Source organism: Elephas maximus, chromosome 15 (assembly GCF_024166365.1).
Source record: "Elephas maximus indicus isolate mEleMax1 chromosome 15, mEleMax1 primary haplotype, whole genome shotgun sequence".
NCBI classification, from domain to species: domain Eukaryota; kingdom Metazoa; phylum Chordata; class Mammalia; order Proboscidea; family Elephantidae; genus Elephas; species Elephas maximus.
In genome coordinates this window covers 44,761,673-44,788,602 of record NC_064833.1, presented here as the reverse complement: position 1 = coordinate 44,788,602, position 26,930 = coordinate 44,761,673, and the positions used below count along the sequence as shown (strand labels likewise).

The 26,930-nt window shown below is 39.4% G+C and overlaps 1 protein-coding gene across 3 annotated transcripts in view; it reads left to right on the top strand.

The window, feature by feature from the left end:
- The window catches only part of CPQ (carboxypeptidase Q), a 534,503-nt gene that overhangs the window by 453,626 nt on the left and 53,947 nt on the right, over positions 1-26,930 (top strand). The window contains exon 8 of one of the 3 annotated variants that reach the window (XM_049853889.1): positions 4,491-6,540. The exons of the other annotated variants lie outside the window; for them this stretch is intronic. Within the exon in view, the coding sequence (XP_049709846.1) occupies positions 4,491-4,516 (26 nt within the window). The 3' untranslated portion in view covers positions 4,517-6,540. Of the gene's footprint in view, positions 1-4,490; positions 6,541-26,930 lie in introns of those variants that run through there. 3 annotated transcript variants of the gene reach the window in all.

Genomic DNA, 26,930 nt, shown 5'->3' with positions numbered 1-26,930 from the left:
TTTAACTTAATTTCACCAATGTTATATCTGTATCTCCATTTTCACTTGCCCCAAACCCTGGTTCTCAGTAGAACAACAGAATCACCTGTTTGCTTTGTCTCACGATGCACACACAATAATCTCAGAATAACAATACCAACAAAATCACCAACAATATGTTTATTTTAAAAGTGGCTTTGTGCGTGTGTGTGTGGTTCTTTTTGTCTTTAATATGTATATTCCACTATAGATGTACACATTTCTGTTAACCCGTAATGCAAATTACTCTGAATGTGATATAATTTCCATCTTTATTTTTGCTGTAAAAACCAAAGCTACTGATTTATAAATGTTTATTTCTGATTTTCTTTATAAAACAGGAAAGAAGTTACAGGTAGGAATCATTATGTAAAACATAGTTGAATCCTCAGGATGACTACTGCCTGTTCTTACTTCTTAGACCTGACTGAGACAAGTTCACAATTTCATTTATTTATTCAACAGATACCTAGTAATTGCTATATGACATTCAGGCAAGAGGAATAAGGAGGGAATTTAACATGTGCTAAATTCACTATGTGTCAAGTATTATGCTAGGTGCTTTACATATATTATCTCATATACTTTCATGAGAACCTTTTACAGTATACATTGTTACTATAACCAATTATCAGATGAGGCATTTGGGGCTCAGAGAATTTATCTTGTCCAAAGTCACACAGCTATTAAGTAGAGAAGCTAGAATTAGTATATATGTCTGTTTGATTACCAGAGTCATATATAAGACAGAGGAGTTAAAGGAGAGTTTAGACAAGGAAGAACAAAGTACAATGGAACTTCAGGCAAGAGATTTATGAAACTCTCTGAAGCAACAGAAAAGAGGTAGCATTCCATCTGATTCTGAAGAAAGAATATAGTTTTTTTGGGTGGAGAGGAAGTGCATTCCATGTGGAAAGATGGACATGAGAAAAATTCTGTAGCTAAAAAAATAAAATGCATTTTTTTAAATGATGAGTAGTCTTGCTTGGCCAACGTTTAGATTAATATAGAGAAATAATCAGAGATAAGACTAAAAATATTTCTTGGGACTCCAGTTGGGACCTGAATGCTATCCTGAATATTTGGGACAACTAGAAACTTTTGCTGGTTTTGAACAGGAGTGACACATCATGGCTAAAGTCTAGCCATTGAACAGGTTCCATCTAACCCAGATCCTCTTCCTTTAATTAAGGGATTCAAGGCAAGACCTAGCTTCATAGATCCACAGATTTGTGTGCCTTCTGGAAACTTGTTGCTAACATTGTAATTTTCTTTGATGTTGTACTACTTGAAGTTTTGCCAAATTAAGCCTTCCAAGTGGAGAGACAGAGAGTAGTCTCACAAAGCGCTGTAATCGACAGTGGCTGTACTGGATTTCTCAGGGATCAACAAATGAAGTCTGACTCTAACTGGACATTCTTAATCCACTTGTGAACCTTCTTTGATTAAATAAGCTGTAGAGTTTTGTGACATTTCACCAATTTCCTATAAATGCTTTGCTAAAAATATATTTTTTGATTTAATTACTTTAGTAATTAGGGGATTATGAAAGCAACATCAAAAAACATCACAATTCAAGAGATACTGATGAAATTGAATTCATATTGGCCAAAGCACTTTTTACTGTGGGAATGAGTTATACTTCAGTCATATTCAATATATTCCTTAGCTTGGGCAATTTTGTTGGCTTATGATCCTGCTTTTCCTCAGTATTAAAGCTCAAAAATGACCACTTAACCTGATATTCTTATACAAACCTCCTTGTGGGAATCTCAAACACAGTGGATGAAGTATCTCTATTATTTCATTTTTATAAGTGTGAGACTGCATAATTCATGATAACTAAACTTTTCTATATAACATGACATTTGCTGTCTTAATTGTCCTTCCAGTCCATAACGTACAAATCAAATAGTGGTTGAGATCTGTGAAATCTATTGGTTATGGGTCTTTTGAGACATGAGTTGGCTGTTGTCTGTAATAGGACTAGTTAGTGAATTATGAAGTGCTTCCTTGGTATTCTTTCATTTTTTGCTTGTAATGGCTGAAATAGTCTCCTGACAGGTGAGAGAACAGAAGCTTATGTAAAGATAGGGCATTGGCTTTGGCAATACTCAAAACTCTCTAATCTTTGAAGGTTTAAACTGAAGTGGAAAATTTTCGCTAGACATTATCTTTACAAAATCCACACTTTTTTTCCCAATAGAGTTAATCGTTGGTAAAGTCATATTTAAAGAGCGAAGTTACTCATAGATATTGCTTTAATATCTTTAGTCAGTACGGTACTTTAAAATGCAGTGTCTAATCAGAGTAGTTATCCAGATGGGTCCGTGATTACACACTCACTATTTCTCTCAGAAGATTTTCATCTGAGATACTCTGATACCTGTGGCCACTTGGCAAGTTAGCTCCAATTGTCCCCTGAGCTTTAATTTTTCATTTTCATGGTAGTGGAGACCTAGTTTAAAGCCCATATTAACCCTAGCTTTTACGGTTGTGGTTCTCACCCTTGCCTACACTTTAGAATCCCCAGAGGAGCTTTTAAAACCATAGCAATGCTAGGACCCCACTCCCAAAGATTCAGATTCAATTGGTCTGGCTTTAGGACCGCAATAGTTGCACAAGTCTGGGAGGAACCATTTACTGAGATTTTACTCTCCCTTTTTTTTTTTTCTTCTTATCCCCCTGGAGCACTACTCCATTATATTCTACATGAATGGTAGTTGTGCAGACTTGGAGGCCTTGAAGATAGGGCTTAAACACTCCTGTTTTTAATAGCTCCCAGCTGGCTTTAACATGCAGCCAGAATTGAGAACCCCTGGGGTGTAATATGGAAACCCTGGTGGTATAGTGGTTAAGTGCTACGGCTGCTAACCAAAGGGTCGGCAGTTCGGATCCGCCAGGCGCTCCTTGGAAACTCTATGGGGCAGTTCTACTCTGTCCTTTAGGGTCGCTATGAGTCAGAATTGACTCGACGGCAATGGGTTTTTTTGGGGGGTGTAATATAGACATTAAGTGCACAGATTAAGGGACCGTATAGAATTGGACTCACAATCTATATATCTACTACTTACTAGCTGTGTGATCTTAGGAAAGTCATTTAACCTCTTGGAACCTCAATTTCTTCATAAATAAAATGGTGATAATAATACCTGCCTTATGAAATTATATTGAAGAAAAAATAAGACAGTGTTAGTGAAATGCTTGGCATAAAGTTAATGCTCAATAAACCACTGTTATTATTTCAGTTATTAAGGCAAGATCTCTGTATTAGTCCAGACTCCTTCGTTACCAAGTGACACAAATCCAATCAAAATACCTGAAGCAAAAATGAAGAATTTAATCAAGCCCCAAGAAGGGTAGGGTTGGACTCTCAGATTTTGACATTTGAGTGCTGTTAGGACACACACTCTCTCTCTGGTGCTCGTCTCAATTTATGTTTTCATGGTGGTTTTATTCTTGCAGACCAGCTGCCTCCTTAAAGACTAAACTACGATCATGTGCAGATTAACGCTTATATCTTCGTAGCCTCATGAACCCAGAAGAGAAAAATACTTCATCCTTTCCGATTAAGTTGGAAAAATCCCAGAGAGGAATTCTGATTGGCCTGGCTTGAGTAGCATTCTCATTCCCTGACCTTATACTGTGACCAGGTTATTGAGGTTCTAAGTGGCCCAGCCTGAGTCCTCTGTCCAAATATCCTGAGCCCTTAAAATGGGGAGAAGGAGAACTGTGCAGATGAGCACAACAACCACTTTTATTTTCCCTCTTGAGACCTGATGAAAAATATACAAAACCCTCTGCAGTCCTAGGGCATATTGGCAGATAAGGAAGGACAACATTAAGGTCCCAGAAGCAGTAAAGAAATCCCCTGAATTTAAGATGCCAAATCACTCTACTCTTTACCACCTATGTGCAGTAATCAGACCCTAAGATGAGTTTAGGACATGAAAAGCCTCTCCAGTCCAGTTTACCTGAGACACTCAGATTGAAAGGCAGATGATGTTACACAAGTTCAAGCCACATTCCCAGCTCTTGGCATTATCTAACACCTGAAGTGTTGTCTCCTCCAACTCCCACCGCACAGTGTCTCCTTACCTGTATAGATGGGAACGCACAGCAGAGTTATTTATGAGAAACTCGCCACAGCAACTCTGATGTGTATATTACCCAAAGGGAAGAACAATCACAAAAGACCTCGAGCCTTTAACCTCTGAAGTGTTGGAGCCACTTACCTACCACTTGTGGTGGAGAAGCAGCAGGTGCCATGAAAAAGGAGCAGGATTCATCTCTGTAGAGCCGTGTGCTTTTGATGAGTTGCTTAACCTCTCTGAGCTTCAGTTTTCTGATCTGTAAAATGAAGGCAATGATATTTCACAGAACTCTTGTGAGGACTGAATGTGATAATGTATGTAAAAGTCGATTGGGCCCTATACAATTGACATTCAAAAAGTGGTTTTTTTTTTTTTCAGGGTTTTGGTATAGTTTCCTATTTTAAAAATTATTGAAGAGGCCTTGCTGTGAACATGCTCTCTTGTATTTAGACCCAGTAGAAAGAATTATTGGGAGGATACTTGAATATCTCAAGAAACGTTGGCGAAGATTCACAGGTATTGTTCGTACTCACTAACCTTTGTGACCACTTGTGGTTGCATAAAAGAGTGATGTTGTTGCCGCATCCACTCTAAACCATCTGCTACTTTAACCATTCAATAGCATTATTTAGGAAAACAGCTTGACTCATTTCACCATTGAAATAGTGCAACATAGACCTCAGAGAAGGAAGGAAAGAAGAAAGTAAAATATCAATAACATTAATACTTTTCTATTCTATATGATGCTGTGGGGATTTTGAGGCCTTCTTTATGGTTCCTGTTCAGCCAAAGTGAAATGATTATGGGTTGATAAGTGTTGGTGGGAGGATTATATGAGTGAGCGTGTATATACCAACTAGCATGTGGCTGAAGATGCAGACAACACTCTGACTCTCATGGGCAGCATCAAGTTGTAGATCGTCTAATATGGACAGGTATTCTCTATTGGCAAGGAGCCTCATCCCAGACAGTGATATTGAGATAATATGTATCTTCTCTGACCTGAAAATCGGGCAGTTACCCCTCTAAGCCCCCTCTAGTGTTAAGACTCTATAACCAAAACCCTAATTTTTCCAGAGGTGAAAATTGCTTTCGATGTAAAACAGGAGTGTGTGAATGAAGGAGCAGTCTACTAATGAACCTCTACCATTTAGGAAGCAAGAGATGAAATAGCACAAAATTTCCAGTATCAAACAAACATGAATAAAGGTCAGCTATGGATTTTAAATTATTTAAAAGATTGGTACTTCATCATCACTAAAATGGAGGGAGAAAACTGGTGCGAATATCTTGGCAGTGAAGGAACATGTTTTTTTAATTTTTTTTTTTAAATATCTGGTCTTGGTGCCAATTTTTGTTTCAATTTCTGCTAATATAACCACATAAATACCTGATTTATACAGTTTAAGTATCCCATGGCAACGTGATCTTGTGCTTCTCTCTTTCATTTCTTTCCTACCCCTCCCCTCTGTTCCTCTTGAGAGCATCAGGAAAAGATTTCCTATTTCTCAACTGTTCAATCTATTTATGAAAATTTGAACTAAACTAGTTTAGCACAATTAAGCAGGATGCCTTATTCATCACCCCTTCATTTTTCCAAGACTCCTGTCCTGTCAGTCACTGGAAAGCACGTGTTAAGTGGAAGCTGTGCATTCCATCAGTTGGCATGCCCCATCTGTGGATGATTACAGAGGCACACACGATGCCATTTATTATATGGCATGTTCCTCCCTGGGCCTTGGTTCACAGGCCCTCAGGGACATTTACAAAGTGTGTGCTTTTAACTGTCCTGGAACTAAAGGGTTTAATTTTGCCTGAGAATGTGTTTATGTGCCTTGTAAAGGAGCTAGGCATTCTCTTTTGTATTCTTTTACCATGTGCGTGCGTACGAGCACCAAAGAACCAAGCCAAGTAATAAGCTAAAGACTTTCTTCTATCCACTCGCAAACCTTCCTTGTAAGTTGCTGCTTTTACTTTTTTATTCATTCTTTTGTTAATAGCATATCTCATGGCTTCTTTTGAATTTTGTCTGTTTTTTGAATACTACTTAGTCCTGATTTTATATGTTCATGTTCATCAGTTAAGATGAGTCATATTTTTTAAAAGTATAAGCTATGTCTTCCTAAGTTACTGGGACTCTCTCTGGAGCTGTGCCCTCTTTCTTTTGGATCTCTTCCTGACCTGTAAGTATGTACCTACCATTTTTCATTCCATAAGCAGGTACATACTTACAGGAAGTATCTACCCAAAAAACTCTAGTACCTAGAAAAGTAGAGTTACAGCTATATCTTTGCAGGTTATCTATGCAGGCATTCTATCTAATCTTAACACTGGAAATATTCAGAATATTGCCTTTTTTCCTCTTTTTACCCAAATATTTAATATTCGGTATGCATTACCACAGTAACATCATTTTTTTTTTTTTAATTTAAAAAAGAGGTACTTCTTTTGCACATTGTGGGATGAGCATCTCTTATTAATACTGTTAACCTGACTATAAAACCAGAAACCAGACCTGTTGCTGTGGAGTCAATTCCGACTCATAGCAACTCTATATAAGAGTAGAACTGCCCCATAGGGTTTCCAAGGAGCAGCTCGTGGATTCGAACTGCTGATCTTTTGATTAGCAGCCAAGCTCTTAACGACTGTGCCACCGGGGCTCCAACCTGACTACACTCGGCCTAAAATGGAGCCACTTGTGCTAAGCCCCACATCAGCAAATCTAGATGTAGCTAAGTTTCTGTTTATTATAAATGCCTGACCTTCCCAGCAGCCAAAACCCAAGTTAAGCAATTGACTCTCCTGGAAACTGAAACATAAGCTAACCATTTATAACTTGCCTATGCATTTAAGCTAGTTCAAAATTACTGCTTATTCAAAATAAGGAAAGAAAATTCCTGCCAGCCAATCCAAAATTTGCCCAGTATAAGCTTCCTTGTTACCTTTGCCTTTGTACCCAAGCTTTGGAACTCTTGTCTGACTTCCAGTTGATGAATTGAAAAATAAAGCTTATGAGTCTGTACACAAAATTAATATTGTGAAATTTTTGTTTTTAACAATATTACAAACAATTAAATGAATTTTAGAAGAGCTACTTAATGGCCTTATTTAAATGCTGAAAGAAGAACTGGGAGGAAAAGAAGTTGAGACTGACGGTAATGCCAGTGGTGGTTTCATCCATGGTGGCTAATGATGTTTCTTATCTTTAAATATCAAGTGTGTTGTAGTGCTTAATCACTTTTAATATCTAAATGAATGGCCACCATAGTGGAGAAAAGAGGAAAATAACCCACAAATACTGTAGTGTTTGTTGAAGAGGAGAGCATCTTGAAGAGCATCAAGAATTCGGCAGAAGGGAGACCAAAAAAAAAAACCCAAATGTCGCCATGGAGTCAATGCAGACTCCTAGAGACCCCATAGGACAGAGTAGAACTATCCCACAGGGTTTCCAAGGCTGTAAATCTTTTTTCTCGAGTGGAGCGGCTGGCTGGTGGGTTCTAACTGCTGACCTTTCAGTTAGCAGCCAAGAGCTCTTTCACCACTGCACCACCAGGGTTCCCCACAGGAGAGAGGAAGCTGTAAAATTCCAGGCTTCCACCTCCATCAAATGGGGAAAACAGGACGCGTGAGCGTGCCTTTTCTACAGCATTAAATTTTGCGTCCGTTTGGTGTTATTAAATTCAAGGAGTATGTGAAGGAAGCAATTTTAATTGCTTGGCACTTAAAAAGCCTGCTCTACTGTTCAATGGATTAGAAATATTTTGAAAATTTAGTTGCATTAGAGCCACGCAAATTTACCTGTAATAAAAATTTGGTTGTACTCCTAAATAAACTAGAAATGTTCTAGAAATGAACATTAAATGGAAGTATAGAAGGCTCAGGAGAAAACTCAAACCGAACCAAACGCATTGCTGTTGAGTCGATTCTGACCCTTGAAGACCTACAAGGTGCCAAGTGCATTACATTCAGGGTCGGAATACCCAATTAGCAAGGTACTCACGGGCCGTACTGTACCTTCTCATCAGTCTGAGGTGCACAATTTCACCTCTCTCCCACCACAGCAAAAGTGTGGGGAAACCCTCGTGAAATTGCTCACCAAAGATCAGCAAGTAAATAGAATGAAGCCTGTGCAGACCAGTGCGTACCATGCTTACTGGCCAATCCATCCGATCACATACACTATTTTATCAAGGCCACTGAACGGCTGTGTGAGTAGATATTGCTGTTTCCTTTTACGGGTGAGGAAACTGAAGCTAGGACAGGCCAGGAACAATTACCAAAGTAGTATGGGATGGATTACTGATGTAAAACTTGGCTGTGTTTGACTACAAAGTCTGTTTAGCTTTTCTGTGGTCTTTGCGTCCCTGGCATTATGTTGAAAACAGTAAAAGTGGCAGCTTCTTCGTTCATTTAGGCTTTGCACTTGGCACAGCCTGGTTCACTGAAGACAAACAGGCAACCTCACACACATAAATCTACTTGGGGCTTGACCGATGTGGATTGGTGTCTAAATCATCCTATAGATCAAATAACGCTAGACCCTCTCTCCAATTTCTGCTTTGTTAAAAAGTAGCCAGTTTAAAATGCCTCAAAACTCACAGGTCCCTGAGGAATACTAAGAATGTTTTCTTATGTTAATTATGTGCTGTCTCATATTAATTAAATTTGTGGTTCCTAAATCAAGAATCCTTCAGGTTGGGTAGTGAAGCCTGCTCTACCTCTGGCATGAGAAGAGCTGGGTTTGAGATCTTTCCCTACATGGACGGAAAGAAAACTACTAGCAGGTATTCAGAGCCTTTTCAACTGACCCCCAGACAGAAAAAGCAGAAGCAGAATCTAATTTTCCATGGACGCTTTTAATAAACCTCATTAGTTGACAATTAGTCAAATAGCTAGGCAATGGCGTTCCTTCATTACTTATTTTTCCGTTTATGCTTATATTTTACCGCTCTTTTGATGATGTTTGCCCCCAAGGTGGTGATAAATGGCCACAACTGCTAATAGGCTGCCTGCTGTAGGCGCCTGCTAACAATTGCCTCATAAATATTCAACAGGGGCATTCTGCACCAAGGGCTGAGGAATTAGGTGACCTGCCAAGTCTTTCCACTTCTAATATCTATGGTAATGGCTGCAAATTACACTGGACTGGAAGGAATGGCCTTGCACTGTAAAAAACCTAAGGGGAATCTAGACACCCTGTGGCTTGTGGCTCAGGCAGGCAGCTGCCCTGGAAGAATACACCTCTCCCAGGAGCCGGCTGCGGAGGTCACGGCCTCCGCCTCTGCCTAAGGAGCAGCCCTTCCTGGCAAAGTCCTCACCACTCTGGAAGAGCACTGCAGGCTCTTCTCTTTATTTTAAGCTTTTTTAAAAAATAATGATAATTAGCATTACATCTTGAGTAGCAAATTAAGAAATCCAAAACAGAATTTTAAATTTAAAAACCTTTTCCACTAGGAATCCAGTTGCATTAATTTTGTGGACTGCGGTAAGCTAAATTAGCCAAGTTTGTGCATTCATTACCTCAGTCTAATCCCGAACATCACAAATGCAAAAGGCTGTCATTAAATCTGAAAACTGACAAGAACTGGAATTTCTCAATATGAGTGTTGAAAGATTAATGTGAAAAGACCTCACTAAAAAACACAAAAGGTTATTGCTAACATGGGATATTTTATATTCATATTCTGTACCTGGTAAAAATGCGTTTTCAGTACTTGGTTAAAAAAAGAAAAAGTATGCATTTTAGAGCACTTGATCATATTTTAAATTGAAATGTCTGTAGTTGTTATTTCGTTCTGGTGATTTGCAAGCCCAGTTTATAATATTGGAAACTTTTTTTTTGTCATCAAAGGATATTGACTTCCAGTAATTAAACATTTTACGTCTAAACAGAAAGAAGTTAAAAGCAAAGAGGGAAAACAAGAAAAAGAGAATGAGTTTTTACTTTTCTCCTTTTTTCTCATGTTTTCCTTTTTTCTCATAATATGTTTTCAAAAAAGAAAGAATCTGCTTCTTTAATAATATTTCACACTTTGTTTGCCCTAAAAATATTAAGGGTGAAGGAGAAATGATAGTGATAAAAGCAGAAAACAAACAAAAACCCAAACCCATTGCCGTCAAGTCGATTCCAACTCATAGCAACCCTAGAGGACAGAGTTAGAATTGCCCCAAGGCTGTAATCTTTGTGGAAGCAGACTGCCATGTCTTTCTCCTGCACAGCAGCTGGTGGGTCCAAACTGCCAAGCCCTTAACCACTGTGCCACCACTATTTTCCTAATGAAAGCAGAGGTAATAAATTTCATTGTAAGTGTAGTTAATTTCCACTAAACTAGTTGTCAAGCTGGTAGTGGGGTAAAAATATAAATGCTTCATCTTTGATCAGTGGAATTTTAATTTTATAAATAGCTGTAAGCCTTGATTTATACATCTGTAGCACATTTTAAACATCTGCGTTCAAGATGACCATTGAAGAAAAGGAAGCTAAAACTTTCATAGGCTTCATTTAATTCACGTTGTTTAGTTCTATATAATTCATTCAAGTCCCAAATGAGACTTTTTAAAAAAGAAATTCTACACCAACTTTAGCAAATGGCTTGCCTTATTGCAGACTGTGTAGTCTAGAATGGCCTTTTAAAAATGAGAACGTGTGATTTCACTGTGAGTTTTTTAATGTTATGCAATTGTGTGTGTAATTGTAGAAGAACCGAAACTTATCAGTTGCAACGGTGAAAATAGAGTAATTGAGATTTAAAGCCAGAGAGGCTGATGGTTCTCTTAGAGACTGTGCTGCCGCTTGATTCTTCGGTCCCTTATGTTGCCTTTATTCATTCGTGGGAGATTTTTTCATTCAGAACCTAGAACCTGGTTTTTCTTTTCTTTTTTTTTAATGCTACTTTAGGGTAATTAATGGTTTTAGGATTATTTTGATCAAACGTGGTCAATTTTTAGCCATAGGTAGCTTAAAAGAACAGCTTGATTAAAAACCGTCACACCTACAGGAAGAAGTAGACTGCCTACATCTTAGCTGTAAAATAACAAGCTCAAGTGATGCTTAAAATAACTTTTATAGGTGACCCTTCTATTTAAAAAAAAAAAAATTATAATAAGACCATTCCTAAAATCCTCAGGTAACCATTGCTATTAAGAAAATTGCATTCCTTCTATGTATCCCTACTATGTGTTTGCATCTTTTTAAAAAACTGCAGGCCTGGAAGCAACTCTAATGATCCAGGGTATGGTCCCTAGTTTCCCCTTCAGTCAAGAGCAGACCTAAAGCCACAGATCCTGCTAGCATCAGAATAGCCTATTAGTTTGCTTTTATCTGCTATCAGCATACTTTTTTTTCTTTTTGTCTTATGGGCACAAGAACAGCAGCTTTGTTAAAAAGGACCTGAAAAACTCTGATCCTTTCTGCTGGGGATCTGTTTATTTTGTTGTTGTTAGGTACCATTGAATCGGTTCCAACTCATAGCGACCCTATGCACAACAGAACGAAACACCGCCTGGTCCTGAGCCATGTTTACAATCATTGTTATGCTTGAGCCCATTGTTGCAGCCACTGTGTCAATCCACCTCTTCGAGGGTCTTCCTCTTTGACACTGACCATGTACTTTGCCAAGCATGATATCCTTCTCCAGAGACCGATCCCTCCTGACAACATGTCCAAAGTATGTAAGACGCAGCCTCGCCATCCTTGCTTCTAAGGAGCATTCTGGTTGTACTTCTTCCGGGACAGATTTGTTTGTTCTTTTGGCAGTCCATGGTATATTCTTCACGAACACCACAATTCAGAGGCATCAATTCTTCTTTGGTCTTCCTTATTCATTGTCCAGCTTTTGCATGCATATGATGCTATTGAAAATGCCATGGCTTGGGTCAGAGGAAACCTTAGTCTTCAAGGTGACATCTTTGCTTTTCAACACTTTAAAAAGGTCTTTTGAAGCAAATTTGCCCAATGCAATTCATCTTTTGATTTCTTGACTGCTGTTTCCTTAGGTGTTGATTGTGGATGCAAGTAAAATGAAATCCTTGACAATTTCAATCTTTTCTCTGTTTATCGTGATGTTATTTATTGGTCCAGTTGTGAGGATTTTTGTTTTCTTTATGTTGAGGTGCAATCTATACTGAAGGCTGTGGTCTTTGATCATCAGTAAGTGCTTCAAGCCCTCTTACTTTCAGCAAGCAAGGTTGTGTCATCTGCATAACTCAGGTTGTTAATGAGTCTTCCTCCAATCCTAATGCCCCATTCTTCCTCATATAGTTCAGCTTCTCGGGTTATTTCCTCAGCATACAGATCGAATAGGTGTGGTGAAGGGATACAACCCTGACGCACACCTTTCCTGACTTTAAACCACTCAGTATCCCCTTGTTCTGTCTGAACAACTGCCTCTTGATCTAATGTAAAGGTTCCTCATGAGCACAATTAAGTGTTCTGGAATTCCCATTCTTCGCAACGTTGTCCATAATTTGTTATGATCCACACAGTTGAATGCCTTAGCATAGTCAATAAAACACAGGTAAACATCTTTCTGTATTCTCTGCTTCAGCCAGAAACCATCTGACATCAGCAATGATATCCCTGGTTCCATGTCTTCTTCTGAATCTGACCTGAATTTCTGGCAGCTCCCTGTCGATATACTGCTGCAGCCATTTTTGAATGACCCTCAGCAAAATTTTGCTTGCCTGTGATATTAATGATATCGTTCTAAAATTTCTGCATTCAGTTGGATCACCTTCCTGGGAATAGGCATAAATGTGGATCGCTTCCAGTCAGTTGGCCAGGAAGCTGTCCTCCATATTTCTTGGCATAGACAAGTGAGCACTTCCAGCGCTGCATCCATTTGTTGAAACATCCCAATTGATATTCCATCAATTCCTGGAGACTTCTTTCTCACCAGTGTCCTCAGTGCAGCTTAGACTTCCTCCTTCAGTACCATTGGTTCCTGATTATATGCTACCTGTTGAAATGGTTGAACATTGACTAATTCTATTGACTATTTTGTAGTCAATAAAAACTAAGAGGACCCCTTCTGAAATCTTTGCTCAGTAACTCCTAATTTAAACTTTTGCCACTTTTTCTTTTCACCACTATTCCCTATGTGTATTGAAGTCAGTTTAGGGTGGGAGTAGGGTAATGTTGATTCTCTCTTTAACTTTGAGTAGCCTTTTGGAAACATTTACCCCTAGTATTCAAACAACTATAGTTAAGAATCTTTTGAAAACCTTGCTGAAAGTGCAGATTCCTGAGTCACATTCCCAGAAACGCTTACTTAGAAAGTCTAGGGTAGACCTGGAATCTTCATTTTTAATAAATTTCCCTATAATTAAGATGCAAGGGGCCCAGGAAACATCCTTCAAACAGCAGGATGGGCTCTGGATTCATGGTTACTTGTTCACACAGAAATTACCTGCTATGGCTGCCTAAGAATTATGTGATCTAGGCAGTGTTTTCCCAGGTTTATTAATAAATATGTTATTTGGTTTAGAACCAAAAGCATACTGAAGTAAGATTAAATACACACACGTATGTCTCACACACGTGTGTGTGTATTTGTGTGTGTATGTATGATATAAGGGTAACAATTAGGTTACTTCACTTGGACAGCAGCTTGGTGGGCCCTGAGAGTCCTCTGGAGTAGGAAGGATTGGGTGAGTTCCAGGGCTCTGCTGATGACACTGTACAAGTTATTACCACAACTCAGTTTTCTAGTGTGTCAGTAGAGATAATCATCTACCCACATAATACCAATCCTCTGACAAATGTCGAGACACTACTTGTAAAAATAAGCTAATTTCTAGGTTTCCAGAAACCAAGCACCAGTAGAACACCCAGCATTTTCCTTATAATACTTTTCCTTAGTTTTAGATGATGGCTTTTTAAAACCACTTCCTCAGAGACTTTCCCTAGAACTTTCTACTTTACCTTCATACTGTCTCGATTAATTTCTATAACAATATCGAGATGCCAGGTTACATATCACATTTCTAAGCCATCTTCAAACCAATGTCCTTGGAAATTTTATATTTCCCACACTCAGAACCTAGAAGGTCAACCATGTTTGACTCCCTGAGAATAAGAAACGGCTGCTGAACTAGCCTGGGATATTGTATGGGACAAAAAGTCAGATTAAACCACAAAGCCCTCCCCAGTAATGAGTCAGTGTGTGGGTGCCTCTGTGTTATACAAGATCTCATGCAAAAGCAGAAGAAGCTGAGTGAGGGAACGCTCTCTCTCGCGTAGTTCTTTTGAAAGCCCCAATGAGATGGATTAACACAATAGCCAGAACAATGGACTCAAACATACCAATGATCATGAAGATGGCACAGGACTAGGCAGTGTTTCCTTCTGTTGTACATAAAGTTACCAAATAACAGCAACAACAACTGTCGGGAGGGCAAACTAGATCAAAGCTAACACTGTAATTAGTAGAAGAGCAGCAGTCACTCATACTACCCAGAAGAGGGAAATGTTTGGTGTTTTGTGGTTTCCACAGTGACTTTATTTTTGTTGGGGCTTAGAAAAAAATTACGAAGTGGCTTGTTTTGACTGACTTTGTCACAGCCACAGAATGATCTTGTCTGATGCTGGTGTTCTGTGAGGTTGTTTATGTCCAATAGGAGAACAAGATGGTCGAGCTTCTTTAATAACACTGACACCTAGCTTAAGTCGTTAGGACAGTTGCTGGATGCCAGGGACTACTTTTTTTCTTTTTCAGATCAGATGTCTTTGTAACGTCAAATCAGTTTTAGGGCAGTATGACTTTTTGTGGTGAACATTTCAGATCTTTTTGTAGGTACTACTTTTAAATTAACCTTCAGCTTTGCTATTGTTCATTATGATCAGTTGATCTGATCTCAAGATGCATGCCCCTAGCACCAAGGGATTTAGGAACAGTAAGAAGACTGAAGAGAGGCTCCTCCCCATGAAGCAGTGGGTCAGTAGGAAAATTATAAGGAAGAGTAATGGGAATGAAATAGTTGCCAAAGTCTACTCAAGTGAGGGGTGTGTGTGTGAGAGAGAGAGCGAGAGAGACAGACAGACAGACATTAAGCCCAACTGAACTCACTACCCCAGAAAGCTACAATTAACTTGACTACGTCTAGAGCCAATAACCAACAAAACACATGATTCCTACCATTTTATTATGTACATGTGTATATATGTATTGCGCCTGGTGTTGACACACAATGCTAAAATTATGCAAAAGAGCAGTTAATGTTCCAAGAGACTTTCTTGCTTCATAACTAGAGGGAAAATATGGGGAATGAAAACTCTAGTAGAAAACTATGTGCAACATTTAGTTTTAACACCCACTGCCTTTGAAATCTGTCAGAAATTGGTTGTCAGCTTTAGTTATCCTCAGAATTATAAGGTTTAGCACTTACGAAACATTGATTTTCATAGAAACATGGAATAGAATCAGGTTCTGGAGTGGGAGAGTCATTCTTTTTCCAACGAGTACTTCTGCAGAGCTACCCAGTTGAGAGGGATGCAGTAGAAAGGTATGGGGAGGAACCCAGCTGTGCCACATGGGTGCTGTCTAGGGAGACTGAATGCACATCTGATGCTTGCTGCTGTGGTCAGTGAACACAGTGGCTGCTCTTCCTTTCTCTGTTCTTTGTAAGGAGTAGGCCTGTGAGAGGTTAAACCACCAATCAGAATGGAATCTTTAAGGGAAGCCATTTGCCTGCAATTTTTTCTTTACATTCTACTTTAAATCTAAAGTTTTATCATAACCAGTATCCAGAATCCCTGGTACTATTGTGATCAGAGTGGAGATATGATAGTCTGCTTTCTGGTATCATAAATGTACTGAATTAATATTTATTTATATTATAATATTTATTTATAATAATTAATATTTATTGTGTGAGTCCCATAAGGTCTGTGGCTTCACAAACCAAGGTATGGAGTGCCCTTGGTGACAATCTCTTTCTCACGTTGGGGTACATGAAAGCCTCCTTGCTCCTTTTTCCCCTCTTTTCCTCAGAAGGAGCATTCTGAGGAGAATAAAACTCTTCTCTGAGAACTCTTGTAAGACACTTTTGTGCTCAGCTCTCCAAGGATTAAGAATTGGACGCATAATTCTCCATTCATTTCTCAAGTGTCAAGAGAGAATTGAGTTTAAAGGCTCCAATTCTCTTGCAGGTTACACTGTCTATCTAGATGAATTAGTATTCAGCACAGCTTTGGGAACATCTCAGATGATTTGCAGGTTTGCAAATTGTTCAGTCTCATAATGAAATTTCAAGCTGAGTAAATCACTAAACAGTTCATGAGCATGCGTTTTTCCCCAGATGTCTGGACACTTTGGATCAATTCATTCATCTGCCTTCTCTGCCCTTGTTTATACTCAACAGCCAAGGGCTACTTGAGAAAGTCACATAAACACTAGCTTGGTGCCACGGCAGATTCATGACCCCCAACCTTAGCTGGGCTGTCAATGAGCCCTCCTAATCCTGCTGTGTGTCCTCAGTCAGCTCCTCTTCCAAACTGTCACCACTGACCTCATTCTCCCACCTGCTTTTTCCTCCATTGCTCAGCAAAGGGCATCCATTCTCCATCCATTTCCACTCTGTATTTTGGATACAGTAAGACATGTGTCCCTCTTCTTATCCAGGGCTGTGCTCCAGGTCCTATACCCTCCTACTTCTCAAGCACCTCATGCCAGCAATCATTTTTATCCTATATCTTGAGTTCTCTTCATTAAAGCTTTCCCTTCAGAATATAAAATAGTCTCAAGTCTTTTTCATTCCAAAATATATAAACACCTTCACTCGACTCCATGACCTCTCAGCTCTCTATTTTCTTCATAGCCAAGCTTTTTCTCCTCTCATTCATTCCTGTTCCCTGAATTGATGATAACTACATTTATTGAGCTTCTATTATGTGCTGGGCACTTTCTAAATCCTTCATATGTGTAATATTATTTTTAGTATCATTTAATGGAATAGAGAACTAAAGCTAAGAGAGGTAACTACCTTGCCCAAGTCACACAGCTATTTAGTGGCAGTGTTGCCAGGTGGAAATTCTGGTTTTGCTCAGTGCGACTTGCCTCAGCCAATAAATGACAGGTGGGACATCAGAAAGGCATTTTTATTTCATTGAGCAAGGAAAGCAACAGTCAGGGCTGCTGTTGCCAAGACTGTTCAGCAAAGGTGAGAGGGAAGGTTACTTTCATGGGGTTTACAAGCAGGAAGTTCATACAAGTCATGTCAGCAACATTCCTAATCATACTATGTGGGCGCAGTGGGGTTTACGTATAACTTCATGCATCACATGAAAATGGTGGTTAAACTCCACGCAGAGGTGGGGAAGTTACTATGTATGAGGTACTTAATGAGCTGAATGGTTATCCAGAATGCCAACATGGAGCCTAAACCAGTTTCTGTCGATTTCCTCTAGTTCTGGGCAGCAGTAAAGGAAAGGGGAATCAGGATATTAATGTAAAGGTACGGGACATGTCAGGCAAGGGAACCAGGATGTTAATGTAAAGCTATGAGGCACGGCAAGCAAGCTGCTGGAGGCAGTGGAATTTTATGCAGCCTGGGAGCCCCTGTCTTAGCAGAACGAGGATTTGAACACATGGAGTAGTAAGGACTCCAGAGACCAAGCTCTTAAAGAAAAGAATAAGGAAAATATGGTCTATGTCCTGATACTAACCTTATTCCATCCTTTTCTCTACAAGAGAGAGCCTGGAAAATCAATCCAAAATATTTAATATGCGTCTATTTGTATAAGGTCCCTATGAGTCGGAATCGACTGAACGGCAATAGGTTTTTTTTTTTTTTTTAATCTATTTGTGTTGGATTGAGTTAGATCTTTAATAAAGTATAACTTTTCCCTCAAATTTACTATCTAGAAAGGGAAATAAGATATGAATATACCTAAATAACTAGACAAAATATTATAAATGCTAAAACTTACAAGTGTGAAAATTGAAAAGAAAGTTCATACCTAGTTGAGGAAGTCAGGAAAGTCTTTTTAGATGCAATGACATCTGATAGGTGCCTGAGAAGTTAAGTCCTAATAGGTGGAGATAGCAGAGAAATGAAGAGTTGACGGGATTAGAAGGGTAGTTCTAGGGAACAGAACAACCACCTCTTATCACCCGCTTTATGGCAAAGTAGTAGAATAAAGAGGTCTTGGAAAAATCTTTCTCCCTACAAGCAGAATAATAAAGGAGTGTAGTCTATTGATTCTTGAATGAGAATCTGTTGGTTGGTGCTGTAGGCATCTATGGAATCAAGGAAGTGAGGCCCAGGAAACTTTAAACTGATACATCTTTCCCTCTGAGAACTCAGTCCATTTCCACATTAGCTGGGGCATTCTACCCATACCCGCCTCCCTGGGCAATGAGCTGGGGCTTTTTGATGGTACATTAACAGACCAGCAGAGGATTGAGCAACCAGAGGTCTCCGTTTTGAGTATAATTCTTGTCTTGAAAAGGTTGTCAGTGCCCTTTTCACAAACTACAGAGTTGTGCTGCTTCTACCCAGAAAGCGGCCTAGGGAACTTGGACCCTACTCTGTCGACTGCTCAGGAGACTATGAATACTTTTACTAAATAGGTCCATTCTATTTTTTTTTAGTAAAGTCAGAAAACTATTTTATAGATGCTAAGTTTTTCTCAGGAAAAATAGCTAAGGGTCATAGGCAACCTGAACTTGGTAATGGACAACTCTGACATGGCTACATGATAAATTTGTCAACCTTTGACTCTCTTCTGATACTTTATCAGTGCACAAAGAATCATTCTGAAATGCCTGACTTGCTATTTTGATTATGGAAGATATTAATAAATTCCATTTGTGATTTAGTGTACATATATGCAAATATGTATGTGATCGTTAACCTTCATTTTCCAGTCCTGCTCTCTGTCAGAAATCAGAGAGATCAAGACTCCTATAACTACCACAGAATTCAGTGGTATCTGTATTGGTCAGAGTAAATAATGCAAGCAGTGACAGCAACCCTATGTCAATGGTTTAACAAAACAAACATTTATTTTTTGTTCATGTCACAGTCAATTGGGAACTGGTGTGTGGGAAGAGTGTGTGAGGGTTGGCTGTGCCCCACAAGTTATTCAGGTAGCCAGACACCTTCCATCTACTGGCCTTGCTGTGCTCTAAGGCCTCAGAGCCTTGAAGTCTCCACTGGAAACTGTGCATCTGGTTGATTAGATACGCAGAAGAAGAGAGAGAGAGAATGCACAATTGCCAGAGAGGTTTTCAGAACAAGGCTTGGAAATACCACTCATGACTTTTACCCAAATTCCATTGGCCAAAGCAAGTGACATGGCCGTATCTACGTGCAAAGGAGCCAGAAAAGGTAGCCTTCATGTGTTTCCAGGAGAAAAATAAAATGGTTATTTTTATTTTAACAAATAGTATCACAGCCTTTATTCTATTTATTCTATCAGTTGTCCTGAATAGTTTGAAAGTGTCTACCTCCTGTCAAATATTAAGGTGGTATCTTGGTTATCTAGTGCCGTTATAACAGAAATACCACAAATGGATGGCTTTAACAAAGAGAAATTTATTTTCTCACAGTCTAGAAGTCCAAATACAGGGCATCAGCTCCAGGAACCCATGGTCCAGGAACCCCTGGTCCAAAGGACTCACTCTACTCCTGGTGGTATGAAGTCCCCACTCTCTACTAGCTTCCCTTTCCTTTTATCTCTAGAGAGATAAAAGGTGCTGTAGGCCACACCCCAGGGTAATTCCCTTTACATTGGATCAGGGATGTGACCTGGTAAGGGTGTTATAATCCCACCGTAATCCTCTTTAACATAAAATTACCATCACAAAATGGAGGACAACCACAGAATACTGGGAATCAGGAATTAACCAAGTTGATACACACATTTTTGGGGGGATGTGATACAATCCATGACAGGTGGAAAGATCTGGGGATACACAAAAAATACAGTCTTCCCAACTTGACACTATCTACTTTTTCCATGATCGTGACTTTCTGCATCTGATTCCCATTTAGTTTGGTTCAGGACTATTGGTTGAGCTCCTACTGCATGCCAAGCACTGTACTGGGTATGGTGAGTCAGTGATAAACCAGACAATTTCCCTCAAGATGTTCACAGTCTAATGGGAGTCACTCCTATGGAGACATATCAAAAAATCAACTCCAAAATGCTTTTCCAGTACCTTTCTACCTCTCAAACTGTTCTAGGTTCTTCAGAAAGAGGGCATACTCCTCTCCACACCAGCTCTAGACAGCAGCTCTCTGTAGGAGATGCTCTGTCTTTTCAAGGAACTTCTTCAAAGATGCCTAGAATTCATTTTGAGAGATAAGTCTAGAGAGCATAACCCAGTGCCATACCCCTGCTTCTTCCTAAGCATGTGGTTGTATCGTGAAAAAAAAAAAAATTTTTTTTTTTTTTTTATGCCTCAAATTCACTGATGTTTCCTGGCAGAGGGTGACCTTTCATAGTTCCTGAGTGGATCTGACTATATTGGGGGTCCCAGCACAGACCACCACTTGCCTCTGGAGGAAGTCTGATCTCAGGTACTAGAAGAATCAGCAGTGGCTCCAAGTTCCTCTTCACATGTTTTCCCATGGGGAAAAGGGTATTTATACAAATCAAGTCCCAGAAACAGCCCTAGGTAGCCTATAATTCCCCAAGGGGTGAATTCAAACTAAACTCCATAATAACTGGAGGTTGTAGATATATGCATATTATTAATTTCTGGGGAAAACTGCCTTAGGCCTGTTTAATATAACACAGCCACCAAGTTTTTTTTTTTTTAACCAAGCTTTTAAAACATTCAAGATGTCAAGTTTCCCAGGAAGAATTCTCTGGAAGTGGTCCTAAAACTCCCTCTCTGATCACTTCTATCACACTTGGGAGGGGCAGGTGTTTGTTTTAGTAGATTCAACTCCACCCTTGTTCATTTTGGTTACAGCAGAAATTCTTAAAATATGTTTTTCTTAGCAAGTGGTTTCTCCTACTGCTAAATTCTTACCACCCTGAAATGTTGTAAGAACAGCTCTAGTTGTCCCCAAGGAAAAGATCAAAGAAGAGAAGAATATATTAATGAGCACTATAGTTCAAAACCTCTTAAAATGTTGTTCCCAAGTGTGGTGGGACTTTCTGGGCATATCTCTGAGAAATGAACATTTTGGATCTTTAACATTTTGGAACATACACAGGAAACCGGTCCCCAGGCAATTCCTCCTTACAATTCTTTGCAAGTGCCCTCCTAAGAATTCCTAGAATACATTACTCAACAGTAATGTAGATTTCCTACCATTATAAAATTATGGGAGAATTGACTGACCTGCTATCTCAATGACATTTATTTGTCTAGTCCTCTGACATTAGCCAGCTATATACTTAAACTACTAACACAACCACTTTATTAATGTAGTGATAAGCTGTATAACAGTGAAATTATGTCACTCTTTCATAAGAATAGGGAAAACACAAACATGGTTTCTCTTCTCAAGGAGTTTAAAAATCTAGATGTGATGATTCCAAGCAGGAGCCCCAACTGGAGTGTGATTTCTATGAGAGCCAGACATATGTACTGCTAAATCCTTAATGCCTTGAGTGGTACATGGCCTGTGGTAGTTACTTCAAAAATTACTGGTTGAATGAATTAAAATCAAACAGCATAGAGCAAAATATCCTCAAATATTAAAACTGGAAGAGCTAAAGGAGTTCATCCAGAATAGTAAACCAGCAATTCTATTCCTAGGTATATACCCAAAAGAATTAAAAGCAGGAATGCAAAAAAATACATGCCAAAGTTGATTGCAGCACTATTCACAACAGCCAAAAAGTGGAAACAACCTAAATATCCATCAACAGATGAATGGATAAACAAAACATGATATATACATGCAATGAAATATTTCTCAGCCATAAAGAAAAATAAAGTCCTCATACCTGCTACTACGTGGATGAGCCTTGAAAACGTTATGCTAGGTTAAATAACTCAGTTATAAAAGGACAAATATTGAATAATCACACTTATATGAAATATCTGGAATTTGGCAAATGTATAGAGACCAAAGTTTATTTGGGAAGGAGGGGGGAAAGAAGAAGTCATTTCTTAGGGTGTCCTGAGTTTATGTTGGAAAACCTGGTGGCATAGTGGTTAAGAGCTATGGCTGCTAAGAAAAAGGTCAGCAGTTCAAATCCAGCAGGCACTCCTTGGAAACTCTATGGGGCAGTTCTGCTCTGTCCTATAGGGTCACTATGAGTTGTAATCAACTCAATGGCAGTGGGTTGGGTTTGGTTTTGGAGTTTATGTTAAGGGTAGTGGAAATTTTTGGAAATGGATAGTGTTGATGGTTGTACAACATGGTGAACATAATGTCAGTGAATTGTACATGTAAAAAAAAAGGCAAATGTTTTGTACCATGCACACACACACAAAACAAACAATAGCAAAGATTTCATGAATGATGGTGGAGTTGAGTTGAGCCATGAAGGATTACAGATCTTGAAAAATGGGCAAGAGAGGGGCAGGTAGACCAGTTGTCTTAGTTTCTTAGTGTTGTTATATAGAGATACCACAACTAGATGTCTTTAATGAACATAAATTTATTTTTTCACAGTTTTTGAGGCTAGACATCTGAATTCAGGGCATCAGCTCTAGGAGAAGGCTTTCTCTGTCAGCTGTAGGAGAAGGTCCTTATCTAATTTAAACTTCTGTCCTCTGGTTCCTTGGCAATGTGGTGCAGCATCTATCGTTCCCCATCTGTTTTTGCTTCTGTGCCTAATCTGCTCTTTTATATCTCAAAAATGATTGTCCTAAAACACACGTTACACTGATATGGCCTTATTAACATTACAAAGACAACCATATTCCCAAATGGGAGTACATTTACAAGTATAGCGATTAGGATTTACAGCACATAATTTGGGGGGACACAATTTAATCCATAACACCAGGCAAGAAGAAAAGAAAAGCAATAGAGGAAGGAGAGATCAAGGTGTAGTAAGGAAGTGGGCTTGGGTCAGAGGATTCACATGGTGGTGTAATAGTCACCAGGCGGGTAATATGGATTTAGTCAAACCAACTGGGTTTATGTCCTGGCTCTGCCATTTATTCACTAACTGGCTAAATAACCTCATTTAGCCTCATTTAACATCTGTAATATGGGAATCATACCATAGGACATATATCAAATAAAAATCAAGAAGATACTATAGGTGGAAAACTTGACAAGCTATTTGAAAAGTGGTATTATTATTTTTATTATTAATAAAAACAATGCTCTGGGTGGCCTTTTGCTTATGATGATTTTCTTAGAGTGGGAAAGTAGTTCATAGAATAGCTCCTGGATGTGTGCCTGGGAAGAAATAGGTTTAAAAAAAAAAAAAAGATAAAATCTATTGATTATTTATTGAATAATTTCAAAAGAGGGCAGGTAAAAAATTATTTTTAAGATTCCTAAGTAAGAGGCAGAGCGAATATGGCAGCTTAGTCACATGTTCTATAATGTCCTCCTGCACCAAAGACCCCAAAAACAAGTGAAACAGAAGGAAACAAAAATCCAGAAACCCTGAATATCAAAAAACAAGGTCTAAGAACTGAACCGAACACCGACTAGAAGGCAAAAAATGAGTGAAAGCAGTGAAAGAGGAGTAACACAGAACAGAGTTGCTCAGCCAGCTGTCCCAGCCCGACACAGCCATCTTAGGACGAAGCCAGCAGCAATCTCAGGTAAAGAAACAACAAGGCACTTCCCAAAAGGGAGAGAAAAACTCCATAGACACACATGGAAAGAAGCAGAGGCAGGGAAGGAGCCAGGATCCAGAACTAGAGATACTCAGGAGCGGCGGCCCCTGACCTCAGGGGTGAGTGGCGCGCACAGGCGGTGGACCCGCAGAGCATCAGCAGGCAGTCTTCCAAGTAACCAGTCTCCAGGTAGCCTTCCCTTCTCACACTCAAGAGGTGACAGTCTCACTTGCTGGCTGCAGTGGACATGTACTCCAGCACATGCATATCCTAGACAGAGGGATACACTCCCTTCATTCCATTCTCTGATCAAGGCAGCAGAGGGTCCCCTATTCCAACTGCCTCACCTGACTGAGGAACCACAACATGAGCCTATCCTTTTCCTCCCACCCCACCCAACACCGTCCACCACTACCTTGCTCCTGTGCCACTGAACTAAAGACAGACAGAGTCCAAGGCCCGACCAACCCACCCTCAGCCACACTGTAAGACCGGTAAACAGAAACCAAGCTCCCACACCTACCCACCGCCCTGCTTGCACAGAGACAAGTAGGGAGTGCTCCAGCATGGCAGGTCCAGCAACCACAGCACAACATCAGTCACACCTGCAAGGAATCATTAAAACAAAACAAAGCAAAAAAACAGGACTCAGCAAATAATTAAAGCTCAAAAAACTCAGTGCCGTTGAGTTGATTGCGACTCATAGCAACCCTATAGGACAGAGGAGAACTGCCCCATAGAGTTTCCAAGGAGCGCCTGGCGGATTTGAAATGCTGACCCTTTGGTTAGCAGCCGTAGCACTTAACCACTACGCCACCAGGGTTTCCAGCAAATAATTATACAATTAAAAAATAAATACAGGGAGGCGGAGCCAAGATGGCAGACTAGGCAGACGCTACCTCGGATCCCTCTTACAACAAAGACACGGAAAAACAAGTGAATCGATCACATACATAACAATCTACGAACCCTGAACAACAAACACAGATTTAGAGACGGAGAACGAACTAATACGGGGAAGCAGCGATTGTTTCCAGAGCCTGGAGCCAGCGTACCAGTCAGGTACAGCACAAGCACAGAGACCTGCTCCACCCCCCTGAACTAACCCCGGGAGGGGGACCAGCCAGTTCCACGGGCGGCGTGGGACGCAGCCGGTAAGAGAAGTCCCCGGGAGGCAGTGACTGGTCTTGGAGCAGAAAGAGCAGCGTCCGAGCCGGGGAACCGTCCCGCAGGGATTTGGACTGGACGCAGCGGATTTTCTGGAAAAACTAGTTTCCCAGTGATGGCTCGGAGACAACAATCCATATCAAACCACTTAAAGAAGCAGACCATGACAGCTTCTCCAACCCCCCAAACAAAAGAATCAAAATCTTTCCCAAATGAAGATACAATCTTGGAATTATCAGATACAGAATATAAAAAACTAATTTACAGAATGCTTAATGATATCACAAATGAAATTAGGGTAACTGCAGAAAAAGCCAAGGAACACACTGATAAAACTGTTGAAGAACTCAAAAAGATTATTCAAGAACATACTGGAAAAATTAATAAGTTGCAAGAATCCATAGAGAGACAACATGTAGAAATCCAAAAGATTAACAATAAAATAACAGAATTAGACAATGCACTAGGAAGTCAGAGGAGCAGACTCGAGCAATTAGAATGCAGACTGGGACATCTGGAGGTCCAGGGAATCGACACCAACATAGCTGAAAAAAAATCAGATAAAAGAATTAAAAAAAATGAAGAAATCCTAAGAATTATGTGGGACTCTATCAAGAAGGATAACCTGCGGGTGATTGGAGTCCCAGAACAGGGAGGGGGGACAGAAAACACAGAGAAAATAGTTGAAGAACTCCTGACACAAAACTTCCCTGACATCCTGAAAGACGAAAGGATATCTATCCAAGATGCTCATCGAACCCCATTTAAGATTGATCCAAAAAGAAAAACACCAAGACATATTATCATCAAACTCACCAAAACCAAAGATAAACAGAAAATTTTAAAAGCAGCCAGGGAGAAAAGAAAGGTTTCCTTCAAGGGAGAATCAATAAGAATATGTTCTGACTACTCAGCAGAAGCCATGCAGGCAAGAAGGGAATGGGACGACATATACAGAACACTGAAGGAGAAAAACTGCCAGCCAAGGATCATATATCCAGCAAAACTCTCTCTGAAATATGAAGGCGAAATTAAGATATTTACAGACAAACACAAGTTTAGAGAATTTGCAAAAACCAAACCAAAGCTACAAGAAATACTAAAGGATATTGTTTGGTCAGAGAACCAATAATATCAGATATCAGCACAACACAAGGTCACAAAACAGAACGTCCTGATATCAACTCAAATAGGGAAATCACAAAAAACAAACAAATTAAGATTAATTAAAAAAATACACATAACAGGGAATCATGGAAGTCAATAGGTAAAAGATCACACTAATCAAAAAGAGGGACTAAATACAGGAGGCATTGAACTGCCATATGGAGAGTGATACAAGGCGATATAGAACAATACAAGTTAGGTTTTTACTTAGAAAAATAGGGGTAAATAATAAGGTAACCACAAAAAGGTATAACAACTCTATACCTCAAGATAAAAAACCAAGAAAAACGTAACGACTCAACTAACATAAAGTCAAGCACTATGAAAATGAGGATCTCACAATTTACCAAGAAAAACGCCTCAGCACAAAAAAGTATGTGGAAAAATGAAATTACCAACAACACACATAAAAAGGCATCAAAATGACAGCACTAAAAACTTATTTATCTATAATTACCCTGAATGTAAATGGACTAAATGCACCAATAAAGAGACAGAGAGTCACAGACTGGATAAAGAAACACGATCCATCTATATGCTGCCTACAAGAGACACACCTTAGACTTAGAGACACAAACAAACTAAAACTCAAAGGATGGAAAAAAGTATATCAAGCAAACAATAAGCAAAAAAGAAGAGGAGTAGCAATATTAATTTCTGACAAAATAGACTTTAGACTTAAATCCACCACAAAGGATAAAGAAGGACACTACATAATGATTAAAGGGACAATTGATCAGGAAGACATAACCATATTAAATATTTATGCACCCAA